Below are 19,693 nucleotides of genomic sequence, written 5' to 3'. Positions count from 1 at the left end.
TCAGTCTCAGCCCTTTTATCTGTTCAGTTCAAGTGCCTTCTAGTTAACAGTGGTCCTTCCATTCCCACAAAGCACAGCAAGGTGGTTCAGGGGAGAGAGAATCAGGCCTACAGCCAAGATGACCTGCCGAGTTTAAATCTAGCCTCAGACAGTTAGTAGCTGTGTGACCCTAGTAAAATTACTTAACTCGTCTCAGGTTCCTCATCTGTAAAATGAGCTGGAGAAATGGCAAACCACATCAGCATCTTTACCAAGAAAACCCCAAATGGGGTCATGAAGAATCAGACAAACTGAAAGACTTTAAAACAATAACAAACATTTCCATAAATAATCTTGTAATTTCTATTTACTTATCTGAGCATATATTGTTTTGTCCTCTACACTCTTCTCACCCATTATCCATGCAAAGAATTTCAGTTTCTTGAAGTCAAGGATTGGTTTGTTTTTTCCTTGCAGCCCTAGAGACTAGATCAGTCTAGAATATTAGTAGGACTTATAGGATATCCTCCAAGTGATTTGAAGTAGGAAACCTAGTTCCAGGTTTCTGTTGCACTTTACTATAGTAATATCAAAAATTTCCCTCAGGATGATAGGGAAATATCATTTCAGACAATATTATAAATTTAATCAATATGCAGAAATTATAGATATGTGATGAAAATCAAAAGAAATTATCTCAATTTGTTTTTTCCTTATTATCATCAGTTGTCTTTAAAGTCATATATTACTACAATACTCCCTCTATTTCCATATCCAACATACAATTTTTTTCATAAACAAGTGAGGTTTTATGGAAAGTGAAAATAGACTTCTGGCATAATATATTTTATTTCCTTAAGTTATAAAATTCTGTGATAAAATCATTCACTGAGCTATATTTTAACAAAATGTAATTTATGCTCTATTTAATCCAAGTTGTAACTAGAAGCAACTATTTTTCTTAATATATTAAAAAAAGAAATGCTGAATTTGAGAGTTAAAATTTATCTTGAGGAAATAAAATTTTGGGGGAAAAAAACACCTTCATTAGAATTAGCCACCCTCAAGCAAAATTTGGTATAAGGCAAGCATGGTAATCATTTATGTGTTTGTATCATGGACCCCTTTTTCCCTTCTGGTAATGCCTATGGACTTGTTCTTAGAATAAACTTTTTAGTGCAAAAAATGAAATATATATATAGAGAGAATATATATATTGAAATATATATATATATATATATAAAATGAGAAAATATGTAATATATATAAAGAAAATATATAATTATATATATATATATATTTATAAAAAGACCAAACACATTAAAATGTAATTATCAAAATACTTTTTAAAAAGTTTATGGACCCCAAATTAAGTTTATGGAGCAATAAGAACTAAATCCTGTCATGAAAAATTCATCTTTGATACTCTAAATCCATTATCAATACTAGCAACTAATAACAGCTGAATATGGATAAAAGGCTTTAAAGCTGAAGAAAAGCCTTGACAGTGGACCTGCGCTTAAAGCTACATGGCCCTGTTGGGAACTCAGAAATGCTTAAAGGGGAGAGTTATCTTCTACAGTTGCTTAGGATAAGGTGGCACATACCAGATACTGATCCAATATATACTGACTGAAATCTTAGGCAACAGCACCAGGAAAAAGATAGATACAATACAAAAATCCAAGACTGGATTAGCTCTCATCAAACATTAGTATACAGCTTATGAGGCAAAAATAAAATCAAGTAAGATTAGGATATATGGGGATACAAATTAGAGATAGAAGAAAACTCTCAGCAACAGCAACTAGGTGGGGAGAAGGGGAGGTGGAACATACAATATGGAATATACTTAAATGAAAGACTCACCAACAGGAATTCTAGCGATGGCAACTAAAAGGAGGCTGGTAGATATACCCAGGAGGAGATAACCTAAAGCACTGAACAGAATACACACAAGCAGCGAATAATGTCTTCCTACAACATCACTCCAGCAACCCTGCAAAAGTTAGAAAGTTGAAAATTTAAAATACATATACATGTATATTATTTGCATACATACATAATATATATGTGCATATATATATATATATGTATATATATATATATATGTTTTATTAGTATTTATTACAATTCCTCCACTCCCAGTCTAACAAATTCCTACATTGGCCATATCCAAAAATTTGTCTTCTTATATCTTAAGTTCATCAACTCTACTATAGGAGATGGGTGGTGTGATTAATCTTAAGTTTGTGGATTCATGATTTATCCTTGCATTAATCAGTTTCGATGTTGTTTTTCTCTAATAATGTTGTCATTGTTCTCTTATTTCTGATCACTGTATTAGTTAATGAGCTATTTCTTTTTTCCTCTGAAGCTATATATTTTATTCTTACAAATCATAAAATAATATTCCATAACGTTCATATACCATTACTGAATTAGTCATTTCCTAATAGGTAGTCACATTCTTAGTTTTTCTTAGTTCGGGGCCACTATGAAATGAGCTGCTATAAATATTTTTCTATATATAGGTATTTTTTCCTTTTTATTTGATCTCTTTGGGATATTGGTTTTGTTTTTATTTATTTTGCCCTTGCAAAACCTTGTGTTCCAATTTTCTTCCCCTTCCCCCATGCTTTCCCCTAGATGGCAAGTATTCCAATATATGTTAAACATGGTAGAAATATGTTAAATCTAATATATTTATACAATTATCATGCTGCACAAGAAAAGTCAAATCAAACCAATAAAAAAAACAAAGAAAGAAAAGAGAAGCTGAGTAAAATGCAAGCAAACAACAATAGTAAAAATGCTATGTTGTGGTCCACATTGAATTCCCACAGCTCTCTCTCTGGGTGTAGATGACTCTTTGTCACTGAACAATTGAAACTGGTTTGAATCATCTCATTGTTGAAGAAAGCCACTGATCAACTACCCTATTTCTTAGCCAGTACCAAATAGTTTTGATGACCACTGCTTTATGATATAGTTTTAGATCTGGTACAGCTAGGTCACCTTCATTTACTTTTTTCTCATTAATTCTCTTGAAATTCTTGACCTTTTGTTCTTCCAGATGAATTTTTTTCCCTAGGTCAGTAAAATAGTTTCTTGGGAGTTTGATTGGTATAGCACTAAATAAATAGATTAGTATAGATAGTATTGTCATCTTTATTATATTGGCTTAACCAATCCAAGAGCATTTAATATTTTTCCAACTTATTAGATCTGACTTAATTTGTATGGAAAGTGTTTTGTAGTTGTGTTCATATAGTTCCTGACTTTCCAATGGCAGATAGATTCCCAAATATTTTAAACTATTATTATTATTTTTGCTGAGGCAATTGGGGTTAAGTGACCCAGCCAGGAGGTATTAAAGTGTCTTGAGGACAGATTTGAATTCAGATTCTCCCGACTTCAGGGCTGGTGCTCTACCCACTGGACCAACTAGCTGTCCCTGTTGACAACTATTTTAAATGGAATTTTTCTTTGTATCTCTTGCTGTTGGATTTTGTTAGTGATATATAAAAATGCTGATGATTTTTGTGGATTTATTTTGTATCTTATAACTTTGTTAAAGTTGTGGATTATTTCCAATGGTTTTCTAGTTGATTTGCCAGGGTTCTCTAAGTATCATTATATCATCTGCAAAGAGTGATATTTTGATTTCCTCATTACCAACTCTAATTCCTTTAATCTCTTTTTCTTCTCTTATTGCCAAAGCTAGCATTTCCAATACAATATTGAATAGTAATGGTGATAGTGGGCAACCTTGTTTCACCCTTGATCTTATTGGGAATGGTTCCAGTTTGGGATATAGGGTCAAAGGGTATGGAGACTTTGGCAACTTTAGAAACATAATTCCAAAGTATTTTCCAGAATGGCTGAACCAAATTCACAACTCCACCATTCTAAATAAATGATAATTTAGATATTTATGGACCATTGGAAATTGTGTTGGTATTGTTCTTTCTGTGTAAATAAAAATACATTTCTTTTGTGGATGGTGTTATTTCTGTATAAAAAGCACATGTCTTTTGAGTACAACTTTTTTTATATAAAGAAATATGTTTTTTTGTGGACATATTTCTTTCTGTATAAAGATGCATATATTTTTTGTGGCTGGACTATTTAGAGAAAAGCTTAGGAAAATTCAGATTCAAGATTTTAATACTCACTTCATCTGTGGGAAAACCTTAATGTTCCTTGTCCTATGGCTTCTTTATCAGTCTTTATTTTAAAAAATGGGCATAAGCACTTATTACTAGAGGAAAAAAGGAGAGAAAAATATCCAAGAAGTATTATTTTAAATAAAAAGAGTAAGGTAAAAAGTTGTGACTGAATGATTAAGGAGGCCTGCTCTGGTGGGTGCACAAGGCATAATTGGTGCTATGAAAAAAAATCTTAATATGGGACAGTAGTTAATGCCTTAGAAAAAGATACTACATTTCTAGTAAAAGTAATATAGTACAGCAGAAAAAATGGAGGACTTAGAGGACATTAAAAACCAAGCTCTTACACTTACTGGCCGTGTGACATTAGGCAAATCACTTCATTCCAGTATGCCTCAGATTTCTTAAATGTAAAATAAAGGGATTAGTCTAGATGGCTTTTGAAGTCACTTCAGCTTGATATACTAGGATTTCTGGCAAAGAGTTACAGGGTAAGTGCTTTCTCACAGAAGTGTATATAACCTGGCTGAAGAGAGAAATATCTGGCCAAGGAAGGTGAAGAAGGATAGGAACCAGATGATCTGCTAAGGAACTGTGAAGCTTCTGAAAGTTAATTAGGAATTTGGTAACATCATGATATTACTGTGAAAGGATGTGTTAGATCAAGTGTCATCAGAGTATGCCTATATTACAATAATAACTTCCTTTCTAAAAGTCATTGTTTTCAGTTACTAATGTAGAGGTTACTAACCTATACTTTATAAGGTCGACTTTGCACTCTCATTCAAAGGATATACACTATAAACATAATAGTTAAGACTCAAGCTATGTAACAAAAAGCAAATTTTTTTAACCCCTCAGTAGTCCAGACAAATAAGATTATAAGTTTCAGAGAAGTCATTAGCTATCTGCACTGAACCAGAGAATTACATCAAGGGGATACTTCCTATACCAGTAAAATTAAAAGCCTAAATCTTAACCAACCCCATTCCCCAAAAAGTAAGAATAACATATCTTTTACTTTTAAAAAAATGAGCTTTTCACAATTAAAATACTGTTCTGAAAATGTCCATTAATCAATATCCTTTAAGTTATTTGTTGACTTAAAAATTAAATTGGGGTAGGAAGAACAATGGGTTTTAAATCAATAGAGCTGAATTCAAGCCCTATTCATCACACTTACCTTGGGCAAGTCACTAAACTTCTCTGGCCCTCAGTTTCCTCAGATTGATCTTAAAATTTCTCAAGTTTTAACAGTCTATGATTGTAAATACAATTACTAAAAAGGAAGTAATAAAATAAAAGGCTAAATTTGTAGGAAGAACAAAAAAAGAAGGGTGCAGATTAAAGATGATTTGTTCAGTCATTTTCTGTTGTGTCCCACTCGCCAGGACCCCATTTGGAGTTTTCTTGGCAAAGGTATTGGAGTGGGTTTGCCACTTCCTTCTCCAGCTCATTTTACAGATAAGAAAACTGAGACAAATAATTAAGTGACTTGCCTAGGGTCACAAAGCAAGTAAATGTCTGAGTACAGATCTGAACTCAGGAAGATGAATCTTCCTGGCTCTATGCCCAGAATTCTTATCCATCTAGTTGTATACTTATACTAAACTATAGTTCAAATTTTTATCTCATGTTAAAATAAGATATTAAGTGGAATCCTCAATGGGAGAATATTCTCCTATTACAAATATGTATACACATGTGTGTATGAATACTTTCAGAACACTGAGGAATTCCTTATTGAATGAATTTTATATGTATATACTTCATTTAAACTCTAATATGTAGAAATTAATATTTATTCACACTATTAAATTAAATTAGGGGTTATTCAATTTGTTTTATAAAAGGATTAATAAGTATTCTTTGAATGCCAAGCTTTCTTGGTGTCTTTACAATAGGATTACATTTTAAAAATTGATTTATACAGATTATTTTAGGAACATATCTATTACTTATAGCTGTTCAATAAATCTCTGTCTACTAGACTGACCACTTTAAATGAGCTCCATGGTCAAAAAAACTGGTAAGAATGAGCTTCTTAATGAAAATGATTAACCATTTCACTAAACTGACTAGTTATTTGGGCTGCATGTGGGCAGAATTCAAAAGAACATGCCTAAAAAGTGGCTCTTACACAAAACTTTGTATCAGAAAAGAATGTTAGAATCAGTGAGAATGTTAAAAGCTTAATAGTAGTAATAATAGCTTACTAGTGGAAAACTAACTATGGATTTTTAAAAAATACTTGGTTTCAAATCCTTAAAAAGTAAGATTTGTGATTTAAATGAAAAAGGGATGTTAAAATGATTAAAATGAGAAAGTTTTATCTTCAGACCATATTCCACATTCAGATATTTAGAATTTCACCTAGCCTTTCTTGAGGGAGATGCTGTCCTGCTTTCAGAAAAATAATACCCACTGCTAGTGCCTAAGGATATTGGAGTTTAAGATTCCATTAGAGGCAGGGATGGTTATTTCATTATTTTGCCACATCAGTGGGATTGTCTAAGAATTCAGAATGTGCTTCATGTATGAATATTTTAAAAGTCCTAAGACTTCACTCCCATGGATACTTCCTCAATGATGGAGAATGTCTTTTTAGATTATCTTTATTAGTTTCAGCTGCTGGCCAATCTTCTGATAGTGTGTCTTTCCAAATTTAGCTAGGCTGGTCTCCTTAGCTCACTGATACAAAGTCTGTCATAGGCCATTACCTGAAGCTTTTCCAGCTGGAGGAATGGAGCTTATGTGCTCTACTGGGATAGCCTTCAACAACTTCCATCATCAATTTTATTTGCTAAAGTTGCAAAATTATAATAGAAATTCAAAGGTCACCTCTACTATATAATGAAACAGAAGAGAAAAGCTTAGTTATGTATATTTTAGGCACATCTAATTTTTCTTTTCAAATTAATCTAAACTTCCTTTTTCTAATACTAATCCTTACCCTTTCTCCAATTCCCTAAGGAAAAGTCAGGTTACAAATTACATTTTTCTGTAGATTGATTATCAAAATCATTTTTTGTATCTTTCACTTTCCTTTTACATGTTCATATTTCTCTTGATAGAGAGTTTTTGTCCATTTCCCCAGTTTAAGAAAAACTTAATCAGGGATGTTAAAATGCAAATCTCTAGTGGAAAAGGTGAACATATCTAAAGCAAGCTGGGAGTGTTAATTTCTGACATAATGAAGACATCTAGGGTCATGAGACTAAACAATTTCAAAAGTACTCTTCTAATAATGTGTCCAATATATTAATCTTGAACACTATTGTTTTCATGGAGCTTGGAGATCATAATATATACTTTAATGGATTGGAATGTGAAGGAGAGCCAACTCAGCTTAAACTATTCCTTTAACTGGTTCAACTGATAACATATCTTCAATGAGCTGATTCATGAGCAAAGGCCTTTTACTAAAGTTATGTAAAAAGGATCAATCAATCAACAAGTATTTATTAACTGCCTACTATGTACCAGGCATTTATTTACTAGGTAAACAAAAGCAAAAATTAACTAGTTTCTACCCTCAAGGAGTTAAAATAAAAAAATTTTTGAGTTATTTTTCAATTAGGTCTGACTCTTTGTGACCCCATTTGGGAGCTTCTTGGTCAAGATGCTGGAGTTGTTTGCCATTTCCTTCCTTAGCTCATTTTACATATGAGGAAACTGAGACAAACCTGATTAAGTTACCTGTCCCCAGGTAACTGCTGTATCAGTTAAGCTGTGTAATAACATAGCTAAGTATCTGAGTAAGTATCTGAGCTCAGATTTGAACTCTTGAAAAGGAATCTTCTTGGTTCTAGGCCTGGCAATCTATCCTCCAAGACACATAACTGCCCCATAAATTACATTAGAGGAGATCAAATAAATATGTGTGTATAAATATTCATGTATGTGTATCTATCTAGATTGGTACATATATATGAAGAGAAAGAGAAGAGAGAGAAATATATAGATGGTTTTAAATGCCAAACAGAACAGCCTTTCCCAGAGAAAGCCACTAGAATAGAAACCTGCATATATAAATATATATGTAATACATAATTGTAGACATACATACATAATATATTTACTTATGTTTATGAATACACATATTATATAAATGCATGAATATCACAGACCTTGGATTAATAATAACTTCAGCCATCATAAGCAAGATTTTGACTCTAAAGATATAGTTCAAAGTATTTAATTTGAACCTGAGTCCTAATATTCCTGAAAAATTTGATGATTTTTAATTGATTTAGATGTTTAAAAAGTAAAAATTTATATAATACATTAAACTAATTACCTTGTCTTTTTTGTGAATATGATTTTTTTTTAAGTTTCATAAATAGACATCAATTTGGGACAGGTAGATGGTGCAATGAATAGAGCACCAGTCCTGAAATCAGGAGGACTTGAGTTCAAATCCGACCTCAAACACTTTCTAGCTCTGTGTCTCTAAAACAAACCACCTAACTTCAAATGCTTCACCAAAAAAAAAAAATTATAAAAACAATCCCATAAATAGCCATCAATGTTACTGTACTAATGAACAATTGTCTTTAACTTATCAACAGGCACACTAATATATTTTAAACATGCAATGGTACAAATAAAGGTAAACTTACCACTATTGTGCTAGAAAAGAGCTGTAGAACACCATAAAGGGATCCTGAAATAAAATATAATAACAGTATATATCAAAGAGAACAGAACTCATCAAAGATGACTTAAATTTAGGATAAGCACAAGGAAAAATAAAGAAGGGATTCAGATTATGAAAACAGAAAAGTTGTGATGTTATTACAGTAAGATGGAAAATTTTTGACTTAGACACTGAAGAAATGCAACAATTTCGTCCTGAATTTGAAAGAGTAAAATTTTAGCATGCTGGACAATAGGAAGATTCTGCCACATACATAATTATTTCAGAATTGCTGGGCTATGTACAAAAATCCCTGTCTGAGTAATTAAACTTAAGCAAGTTTTTTTTTTTTTTTTTTTTTTTTTTATTGCAGATACTTTTTTTTTCTCATTATGAATTCAAATCATGGCAATGTATGAGGTTCAGGAAAAAAATGAATTTTCTATACTATCCCAGTAACTATTATTGATACCATCAGCCGCTTATTCCTACCTGTAGGTATATACTCCTTAGTAAGAGTATTGCTATATTAATTTATTTTATGATTCTGAAATGAAAGACATCTTAATTTTTTTTTTTTGGCTAGGGGTAGTATGTGTAGGTGAAGGTGAGGGTCTGGATTTCCCTTATGTGTAGAGGTTTCCCTCTTCCAACTTAACATCCTCTCATTAATTGTGAGTTGACTGGTTGAATTTTGGGAGCTGGAAATTTCCAACACCTAGTTCTCCACATAAAGAGCTATAGATTTGTAAGGTAGTACAAAGTGAGGACACAGGGGCTGATAGGGATCTGGAAAAAAAAGAGTTAAGAAAAACTTTCTAGGTGGGATAAACCTAATAAATAAATACTCCGTATCAAAGAGGTACATATTGAGGAAACAGACAAGACTACCAGATCTAATTACTTTAATCATTTTACATCCCTTCATATTTCTGAAAATAACATCTCTATCTTGTCTCCTATATTAGATTATAAAGCCCTATGGTATCTATTCTTTAAATCTATTCAGAGTATCATAAGTTCAGAAATCACAAACTCTACTTTTCACTAAGGTGAAATCTTGTCTCTGCCCTTTGTTCTATTCTCTCTAGTCTCCTATATAAGATTGCTTCAGCAGTCTTTTCTCCTATCTTTCATCTTTTATCACATGATTACACGGCTCTTTCCCAATTGTTTTCAGAAAAATGTCAATTCTTCACATTAAAAGAAAACAATAACAACAAAAAAAAAAACTTTGTTCTTCTACTACATGACTATCTCACCACTTTTCAAACCTTCACTGGTAAACTTTTTTTTTTTTTAAAACCATTTACACCTGCAGTGTTCACTTCTCTACCAGTCACTCTTTCTTCTTGAAAAATAGCTTTTTCATCCAAATGAGCTACTGATACAACTCTTTAAGATGACCTCTCAATTGCCAGATTTACTGTACTGATAATTGCTTGTACACAGTCTCCTTTATCTACTTCCTCTAACTGGAGCTTTCATATTTTAGATTCAGAGGATCTCTGATGAATAATCTCAACAAATTATCCGGGAACCTTCTGAGTGTGTGGTTAGACTGATATAGACTTTTATTTCAAGTCTCAACAATTCTACCTGAATTTCTGTTTCTTTTAGTTTCTACTTCCAGAGTCTGTTACTATCTACATTCAATAGCTTTTCAACAGGTCTTCCTGTTTCTACTTCTTCATACTTCTGTCACAATCATCACCATCACCATCACCACTAGCACCATGGGCCAGTACCATTCTATGTCTTTTCATGTCACTGCTCAGAAATCATCAGTAAATTTCTATTAATTACTGAATAAAGCTCAAAATCTATGGCCTGACATTCAAGGGCTTTACCTGTTACCATTTACTACCACACAATTTATATTTTTAATAGGACCTCAATAGTATTGTCAAGGACACTTATTGGCTGAATGACCCTGGTCAAGTAACTTAAATACTTTCTGCCTCAGATTCCTTGACTATAAATGGATTGTTATAAGGATTAAATGAAATAATTGTGACAGTATCTGGCACATAGTGAGCACTTAATAAATGCTTGTTCTTTTTAATTACCCAGTAATCTTCTCTCTATCAGTGAAATCACAGGCACACTTCCTAGCCTTCCCCATATAGGTGCCTTAACTTTCCCCTGAACTGAAAAACTGAGGACAGAGATCAAAAATCTAAACTTTTTACTTTTTCTAAGGTCTAACAAAATGCTTTATCTACAATACAATATTTGTTGGGCTAAATTGTTAAATTGAAGACACAGCTCTACAAATTGCACATACTTAAATAACTTGATGAATGAAAAGCTTAGCCACCAAAGATAGGAAAAATTTATTCCAAGATAATACATCTTTGTGTATGACCTTTTTTTTGCTAGTTAGCTGATGAGCAGCGATGATTCATAGCCTACACTTATTTTTAGTTTACTAACTTAATTCACTTACCTACTACTCCTGCAGTAGTTGGGCTTGCTCCAAGGGATTTGATATGAACACTTAATAAAGGAACTACCATGCTTACACCAAAAAAATCCTAAAAGAAAACATACCAGACTTTCATTAATTAAATGATTGTTATAATCTGAGAGGCTTTGGAATAGTAGATCCTACCCTAGGTTAAGTCCTTTCCCTTTTTATTCCTTAAACAATAAACACATAGAGTTTCTAAACAAAATGTCCAATTCTCACTTACTCTTTTGAGATTCCACTAACATTATTCATCAGATTTGTGATTTGTAAGTGACAAATTTACCATGTCCTATAATTCATTTGCTCCTTTTAGTTTTCTTATTTCACAAACACAGAACACCACCATCACTCACTGGGAATGTATTTTTAAAATATTTCAAAAAAGATATCCCACTAATATACAGTTTATAATAAAAAAGGAAGGGGAATACAAGGAGAATCTCCCTATGTCTTTTCCACTTATGTCTTATTTTTTCTCACAAAAGGAAAAGAGTATAAAATAAATGAGGGGATACTAGATTGAACTAGAGTAAAGATGATCCTGTGCCCAGAAGTAACCACGTTTTGCAACTCTTTTAAGACATGAAGTATTAATTTGGAGATTTCAGGAATAAAGTATCCACCTTTAAGAGCTATCACCCTATGAAAGACTCTGCCAGCTCTACTATTAAATAAGGACATTTACAATCAAACACCCCTTCCTTAGAAGGATATTTCATATTTTAATGCAAGCTCTGTCTACCTCATGTCATTTCAGACTGACTGTTCCCTTTGTGAGTGGCCAAGTGTAGCACTTGTACAACAAATCTTCTCTACTTTCTTGTTGAAAAATAAAGTATAACAATTGAAACTGAAAAGTCTTCTTATTGAATAAAAATAATTCCCACCTAATTTTGAACCCCAAATAATAATAATGGACATTAAATAACATTTTAAAAGTTATAAAGCATACCTTCTCTCATTTATTCTTCATAACAATGCTGTAAAATAGTGAAGGTAGTTATTATCATTTCTATGTAACAGGAGAGGAAATTGGATCTCAAAGACGATAAATCACTTACTCAGGGTTAAAGAATCAGGATTAAAGAGCTAATAAGTGTAAGAGAGAGGAACCTGTACTCAAAATACAGCAAAACATCCTTAAGCTACACAACATTCCGCCAAGGGCAAATGAAGGGACCTAGGTTAATTATTTGGGTTAAGAGGATAGCTTCAAGAATGTGTGACCTTGGAAAAGTTTTGGAGGTGGAACTAAGATGGCAGAGTGAAGCCAAGAAGCTGCTCAAGGTCTCCCAGCTCAAATGATATCCGGAAAAGCCAGTGGTAAGATTGTGATTACAGTGGATCAGCAAACCAGAACTGGTTCTGACTTAATAAAACAGTGGCAAAGCAGATCAATGAGACAGCTTTCAATCTCAGTGCAGAAAACAAATTGCCAGCCCAGGAAACCAGACAACAACAGGTAGGATTAGGTGAGGCTAATCTGTGAACAAGTCAAAACACAAGAAGCCCCTATGCTCAAAGCCAAGGCTAAAAGCAGCACAAGAAGCTTAGGCTTCAAATGGATGATTCTTGATTGTTATCCTAGGTCCTTTGCCTTCCAGAATATGATATTCCAGGCCATGATCCAAAAACCAATTGGAGATTAAATAATATAATTCTAAAGAATGAGTGGGTTAAATAACAAATCAAAGAAATTATCAATAATTTCATCCACGACAATGACAATTCTTGAGAAACATACCAAAATTTATGGGATGTAGCCAAAGCAATTCTTGGGTAAAATTTTATATCCATAAATACTTACATTAAAAAGAAAAAAAGAAAGAGATCATCAATGAATTGGGCATGCAACTAAAACTAGAAAAAGAACAAATTAAAACCCTCCCCAAATTAAATATCAAATTGGAAATTCTGAAAATCAAAAAAGAGATTAATAAAATTTAAAGAAAACTTAAACTAATAAAAGAGTTGGCTTTATGGGAAAAAAAAAAAAAACAAAAAAAAATAAATAAACCTTTGGTTAATTTGATTAGAAAAACGAAAAGAAGTTAATTTATCAGCACCAAAAATGAAAAGGGTGGTGCGGCTAGGTAGTGAAGTGGATAGAGCCCCAGCCCTGAAGTCAGTAAGACCTGAGTTCAAATCTGGCCTCAGACACTTAACACTTCCTAGCTGTGTGATCCTGGACAAGTCACTTAATCCCAATTGCCTCAGCAAGCAAACAAACAAGAAAATGAAAAGGGTGAATTTACCACCAATGAAAAAAGAAATTAAAGCAATAATTAGGAGCTACTTTGTCCAACTCTGTGACAATAAATCTTACAATCTAATTGAAATAGAAGAGTATTTACCTCATTATAAATTACCTAGATTAGCCAAAGAGGAAATAAAATACTTGAATAGTCCCATTTTAGAAAAAGAAATTGAACAAATCATCAATGAACATCCTAAGAAAAAAATCTCCAGGATCAGATGGATTTACCAGTGAATTCTATAAACATTTAAAGAGCAATTAATTCTGATACTATATAAATTATTTGGAAAAATAGGCAAAGAAGAATTCCTGCCAAATTCCTTTCATGACACAAATATGAAGCTGATACTTAAACTAGGAAGAGCCAAAACAGAGAAGGAAAATTACAGACCAATTTCCCTAATGAATATTGATGAAAAATTTTAAATTATAAAATATTAGCAAACCTTTCAGCAGGATAATTCACTATGACCAAATGGAGTTTATACCAGAAATGTAGGGCTGGTTCAATATCAAGAAAACTATTGCCATAATTGGCAATATCAAAAACAAAACTAGCAGAAATCATATGATAATCTCAATATTCAAAAAAAGATTTTGACAAATAAAAATACGAGAGAGTTCAGAATAAAAGGAGTTTTACTTAAAATGATAAGCAGCATTTATCTAAAACTATGAGCAAGAATTATTTGTAATGGAGATAAGCTGGACACATTACCAAAAATTGTTGGGAAAATAACATTGTCAGAAAATCAAAACAGACCTACATTTCACTCCACATACGAAAATAAGGTTAAAATGGGTCCATGAGTTAAGCATAAAGGGTGATATTATAAGGAAATTATGAGAACAAGGGATAGTTTACCTATCAGAACTTTGGAGAAAGGAGAGATTTATGACCAATCAAGAAATAGCAAACACTATAAAATGCAAAATGGATAATTATGATTACATTAATTAAAAAGTTTTTGCACAAACAAAACCAGTGCAGTGAAGAAACAGAAATATAAAGCTAAAAATATTTTTTTATAGCCAAAGTTTCTGACAAAGTCCTCATTTCTAAAATATATAGAGAACTGACTAAAAATCTATAAGAATACATTCTTTAATTTATAAATGGTTAAAGATATGAACAGAATTTTCAGGTGAAGAAATTAAATATTTCTAGTCATATGAAATAAAATGCTCTAAGTTATTATTGATTAGAGTAATGCAAATCAAAACAACTCTGAGGTATCTAAGGGAGGGAGGAAAGATGGAAGGATGGATGGAAGAGAGGAAAAGAAGAAGGAAGGAAGGAAGGAAGGAAGGAAGGGAAGAAGGGAGGGAGGGAGGAAGGAAGGGAGGGAGGAAAGGAGGAAGAATGGAAGGAAGGATGGAAGGATGAAAGGAAGGAAGGATAATCTACAGGTTGGCAACTTCATCCTTGAACATTAAGAAAATGAATTTATGGCTTTATTATCCCCAAACTCTTAAATTTCTAATGTCTTACATATTATTCCTAGTGTGGACTTAGACTCATTAACAGACTAAATTTGCCTTTTGCATTGCTATACATATTCTTCATTATGCCAAGAAAGAATCAAACAGGACCAATCTTGTGGTCCTTTAAAACATCCAAAGCCATTTTGACTACCAATATAGAATTCCATAAAAGCACTTCACCAAGAACTAATAGTATATTCCATCTTCTTTTTTTATCCTAACACTGTTAAATTCCCAAAATTTTATGTGAAGTTGCTTCAGTGGACTTAAAATGCTGTTTGGGTGTTTCAGCAAATAAATATTCATTGATGAAGTATCAATTTATAGATGTTCTAAATTTCTTGCTCTGTGGAAAGAGAACTCAATTTGTATTTGGAAACCTTAGTTCAAGCCCTGACTGAATTACTCTGTGATTTTAGGCAAATCAATTAATTCTTTGAGCTTCAATTTTGCAGAATGGAGATAACTCTTCTGTGACTTATCACACTGGTTTGTTTCAAATAAAGTCATTTTCATAAGTTAAGCTTATGAACTTGTAACATGAACTTATATAAACATGAACTAGTACTACTGATGTACTTTTTGTTCTTTCATTTCTCATTAAAACTCAAATTTAAAAACAAAATTTAACATTTTCAACTCAAACTCAAAATTAAACCATCATACGGTGCATTATGAATCATATCAATCCTGGTTACATAATGATGATGGAATAATATAATATATTATGTATTACTAATGTATTGCTCAGATTAGGAAGAGGCTCAAGTCAGTTCCAATATTTTCAAGATTAAAAAAAAAAAGCTGCATTGTAACTACTCCTACTTTTAACCATCTATCAGAGAGAAAAGCAGATAATCTTATCACAAATCAATTTTTTCTGGGTTAGTGGAAGGGAATGAGGAACTTAAATGAATATACTACAGTGAGGAAGGGAGAAGAATGGAGTCATAGCAAAGATGGGAAAAGGAAGAGGCCCTAAATAGCAAATTTTCAGATCAGATATGGCTATGACATACTCCCCAGGGATACATAACTTTGTGCTACAAACAAATAAACAGACAGTAATAGGCTTTTTTCTAACCCTCCTCCAGCACTTTTCACAGCAATTTCATGGCATAAAAAGTATAGACAAGCAGAACCAAAGCTGGCAAAGAGCATCCTGAGGAAGATTGTTATTAGCCTTCAGATTTAATCTGCAAATTGCCTACTAGATTTCAAGTAAATCCTTTTAAGACAAGAGCAGTATCTTATCTTTGTTTTAGACACTGCCTTCTGGAGAGGAGACTCTCAATAAACATTTCTTTAAACAATCAAGTAAGTGGCTGGTCCTTTTTGACCCCTTTAGGGGTTTTCTTGACAAAAATAGTGTAGTGATTTGTCATTTCTTTCTCTAGCTCATTTTACAGATGAGAAAACCAAAGCAAGCAGGGTTAAGTGACTTGTCTAGAGTCATACATCTATTAAGTATTGAGGCCAGATTTGAACATAGGAAGATTTCCTAACACTGGGCTTACTTAGTATGAATGGATCAAGAAAAGCTTTATGCAGAAAATGATGCCTGAGGTTTGTCTTAGGGAAGAGTGAGTCGTAGAAAGATTAAGGATGCAGTGTATTCTACATTTTGCCAGCTCAAAGGCCTGGAAGGATATGGGAATGTCTTCTATGAGGTACAAAGATAACTAATTGGATTGAGTATTATAGAAGAAAGAGTTCTATCTTATATGGATGCTAGTTGTTTTGGATTTTCAGACATATTTTTTAATTAATTATAGTTTTTATTTACCAGATATATGCATGGATAATTTTACAGCATTGACAATTGCCAAACCTTTTGTTCTAATTTTTCTCCTCCTTCCCCCCACTCAGATGGCAGGTTGACCAATACATGTTAAGTATGTTAAAGTATAAATTAAATACAATATATGTATACATGTCAAACAGTTGTTTTGCTTTACAAAAAGAATCGGACTTTGAAATAGTATACAATTAGCCTGTGAAGGAAATAAAAAACGCAGGCAGACAAAAATTGAGGGATTGGGAATTCTATGTAGTGATTCATAATCATCTCCCAGAGTTCTTTCGCTGGGTGTAGCTGCTTGTCTTCATTATTGAACAAATGGAACTCATTTGGTTCATCTCATTGTTGAAGAGGGCCACGTCCATCAGAATAGATCATCATACAGTATTGTTGTTGAAGTATATAATGATCTCCTGGTCCTGCTCATTTTACTCAGCATCAGTTCATGTAAGTTAAGATATATTTTTAACTGAGACTTTTAATTATTTTTTTGCATAACTATTTAAGTATAGTTTCCTTTATAATTCTATTTTATATATTCAAAACTGTTATTCTAAGAAAAGATCCAAAGTTCTACCATACTGCTAGAGAGATCTCTGAAACAAAAAAAGGTAAAGATGCTATTGTAAAGTTCATAGGAAGCCACTAGTTTATTCAGCTGGGAAATCACGATTATAACTGAACTTAAAGAAAATTAATGTGGTAGTGATGTGGTGCAACCCTTGGGAACTATGTGGTAGACACCCCAATAGCAGTAGAGACTCCAAATTCTTTTCAAGAAACCCCACACCACCGTGCTTTGGAAATGTATAGTCACCTTAGGAATGTATATACTGGGAATGCCGTGGTATAATCTTGGAGGATATATGTGAAAGAAAGGGAATTGGGCCAATATCTTTATTCCACTAAGTTAAACTTCAAGGATATCTGGTTAGTTATCCAAAAGTCTGGGCTGCTATGTAGCACCTGGGCCCAAATAATTAACACTTGTTAGTTTCAAGGTATTTTCTCTCCTTCCTAGAACATACCCTTGCCTGATAATAATCTTTTGTGATAAAAACATCCCTATTACCATATATTAGTATACCTAGTTCCTGGATTCCCATCTTGTACTTGCTGACTTAGACAAATTCACAATCCCCTAAGACTCTCCCTAACTCTCTAGTTCCCCTTCCCCTCTCCCTCCCTCCCTTTGACTTTTAAGTAGTATTTCTTTCCTCTCAACTCCCACCTAGATCTCCTTTTGGTTAGCTTGTAAGCTTTCCATGAAATAAACTGCTCCTTTTGGCTACAAAAAGACCTTTGTGATTTTATTTTCATATTCCAAAATGCTCTCTCAGAACTTTGGTCGTCTTTAGTGGCAGTTTGTAGAAGGACTGGAGAGTCTTGAGAAGAGAACAATGATATTTGTGCAGCAATCTAGACCTGACCGAGACTTGATTGGGACAAGAGCTGAAGACAAGGGAATAGGCAGGAGCAATCTCATGCATGGTCTAAGAGCATCCTGATTTTTTCTAGGTTAGGGATAGGAAACCTTTTTTCAGCTAAGGGCCATTCAGATATTTATAATATTATTCGTGGGACACATAAAATTATCAACTTATAGAACTCAAGGAGTGGGAGGTTGTTGTCCTAGCTTTCAGCTCATATTTTTATATATATATATATATATTCCCCCCCCCCCCCATACCAGAAACCATCTCTGCAGGTGGGTTTAATTATGTGGTTTTTGTTGTTCGGTCCTTCAAACTTCTTAATCTATTTGGGATTTTCTTGGGAGCGATACTGAAATGGTCTGCCATTTCCTTCTGCAGCTCATTTTACAGAAGAGTAAACTGAGGCAAACAGCGTTAAATGGCTTGCTTAGGGTCACACAGCTCGAAAAAGACCACGTTTGAATACGAGTCTTTTTGCACCAGGCCACCTAGTTAATAGCTGCCAACTCACTTGAGAAACAGTTGCAGTCCTCTCCCCACCAAAGGTATATTAGTATGGTTCAATGCATCACTTGCAGGGCACACCCAGACACTCCCACCATTTCTGAATCATTAAGCTCTGGGACTTGCTGACCTTAAAGGCAGGCAAGGAGGGACGACGGAAAGGCAAGGAACAGGAGAAGGAACTGCGGTGAAATGAAAAGACGTTAGGAGCCCCGCACCGCACGCTTTGCTTGGCTTCCCTCCCCTTTCCCCAGATTCTGCAGCTGTAGCAAAGTATGAGGATCCCCGCTTCTCCTCCCCTAGCCCCGCCTTTAACCCGCCTTCCCGGGACTCACCAGGAAGCCTACCAGGTAGAGGTAACACAAAAATCTGCCAAGCCGGGAGGACTGAGCCGCGGTCCCCGCCTCCTCCCGCTCCCGGTCCTCGGCAGACCGAAGCTCTGCCCTGGGAGCCGCCGCCCCCATCCTCCATGCAGAGAGGCCCTCAGCCCCGGATGGGGAAGGAACTGGGGTGTGGGGCAGTTAAAGATGATGCTGCAGGAGCTGGAAGGAGTCTCAGGTCAGGAAGCGGGTCCAGCTGATCCGCCCCAGCTCTCAGCCCAGCCCCGCCTCGCCTCTAGCGGAAGACTACCAGGCGCCGGCGCACTGGCCGCCCTCGCGGCATAAAAGCCCCGCCTTCCCACGGGACGGAGGGCTGCGCACCCTAGATCTGATCCTGATGTGGCATGGGCCCTGGACCCTGGACTCTGGACCCTGGACCCCGGACCCTATGCAGCTAGATTTCTCTCTGCTAAATGCACTGCGCCGGGAAGGAAGGAGGAATGTAACAAACATTTATTAAGCATTTACTGTGTGCACTATATATACATACATATATATATATACACACACACACACACACACACACACACATATATATATATATATATATATATATATATATATATA

General features: G+C 34.1%; 1 protein-coding gene across 6 annotated transcripts in view; it reads right to left on the bottom strand.

The window, feature by feature from the left end:
* Positions 1-19,384, bottom strand: part of MFSD9 (major facilitator superfamily domain containing 9) — a 31,207-nt gene extending 11,823 nt beyond the window's left edge. For 2 of the 6 annotated variants that reach the window (XM_074299714.1, XM_074299719.1), the window contains exons 1-4: positions 19,082-19,384; positions 11,240-11,327; positions 8,774-8,817; positions 1,849-1,978 (exon numbers count right to left, since the gene is read on the bottom strand). In XM_074299714.1, coding sequence (XP_074155815.1) covers positions 1,849-1,978; positions 8,774-8,817; positions 11,240-11,327; positions 19,082-19,210 — 391 coding nt within the window. In that variant the 5' untranslated portion in view covers positions 19,211-19,384. Of the gene's footprint in view, positions 1-1,848; positions 1,979-8,773; positions 8,818-11,239; positions 11,328-12,215; positions 12,244-18,753; positions 18,856-18,876; positions 18,929-19,081 lie in introns of those variants that run through there. The other 4 variants (XM_074299716.1, XM_074299715.1, XM_074299717.1 and 1 more) reach the window with 4 other exon arrangements.
* Positions 19,385-19,693: the final 309 nt, after the last annotated feature.

Source organism: Sminthopsis crassicaudata, chromosome 3 (assembly GCF_048593235.1).
Source record: "Sminthopsis crassicaudata isolate SCR6 chromosome 3, ASM4859323v1, whole genome shotgun sequence".
Taxonomy (NCBI): domain Eukaryota; kingdom Metazoa; phylum Chordata; class Mammalia; order Dasyuromorphia; family Dasyuridae; genus Sminthopsis; species Sminthopsis crassicaudata.
Note: the sequence above shows the minus strand (reverse complement) of the source record. Positions and strands in the feature narration are given on the sequence as shown.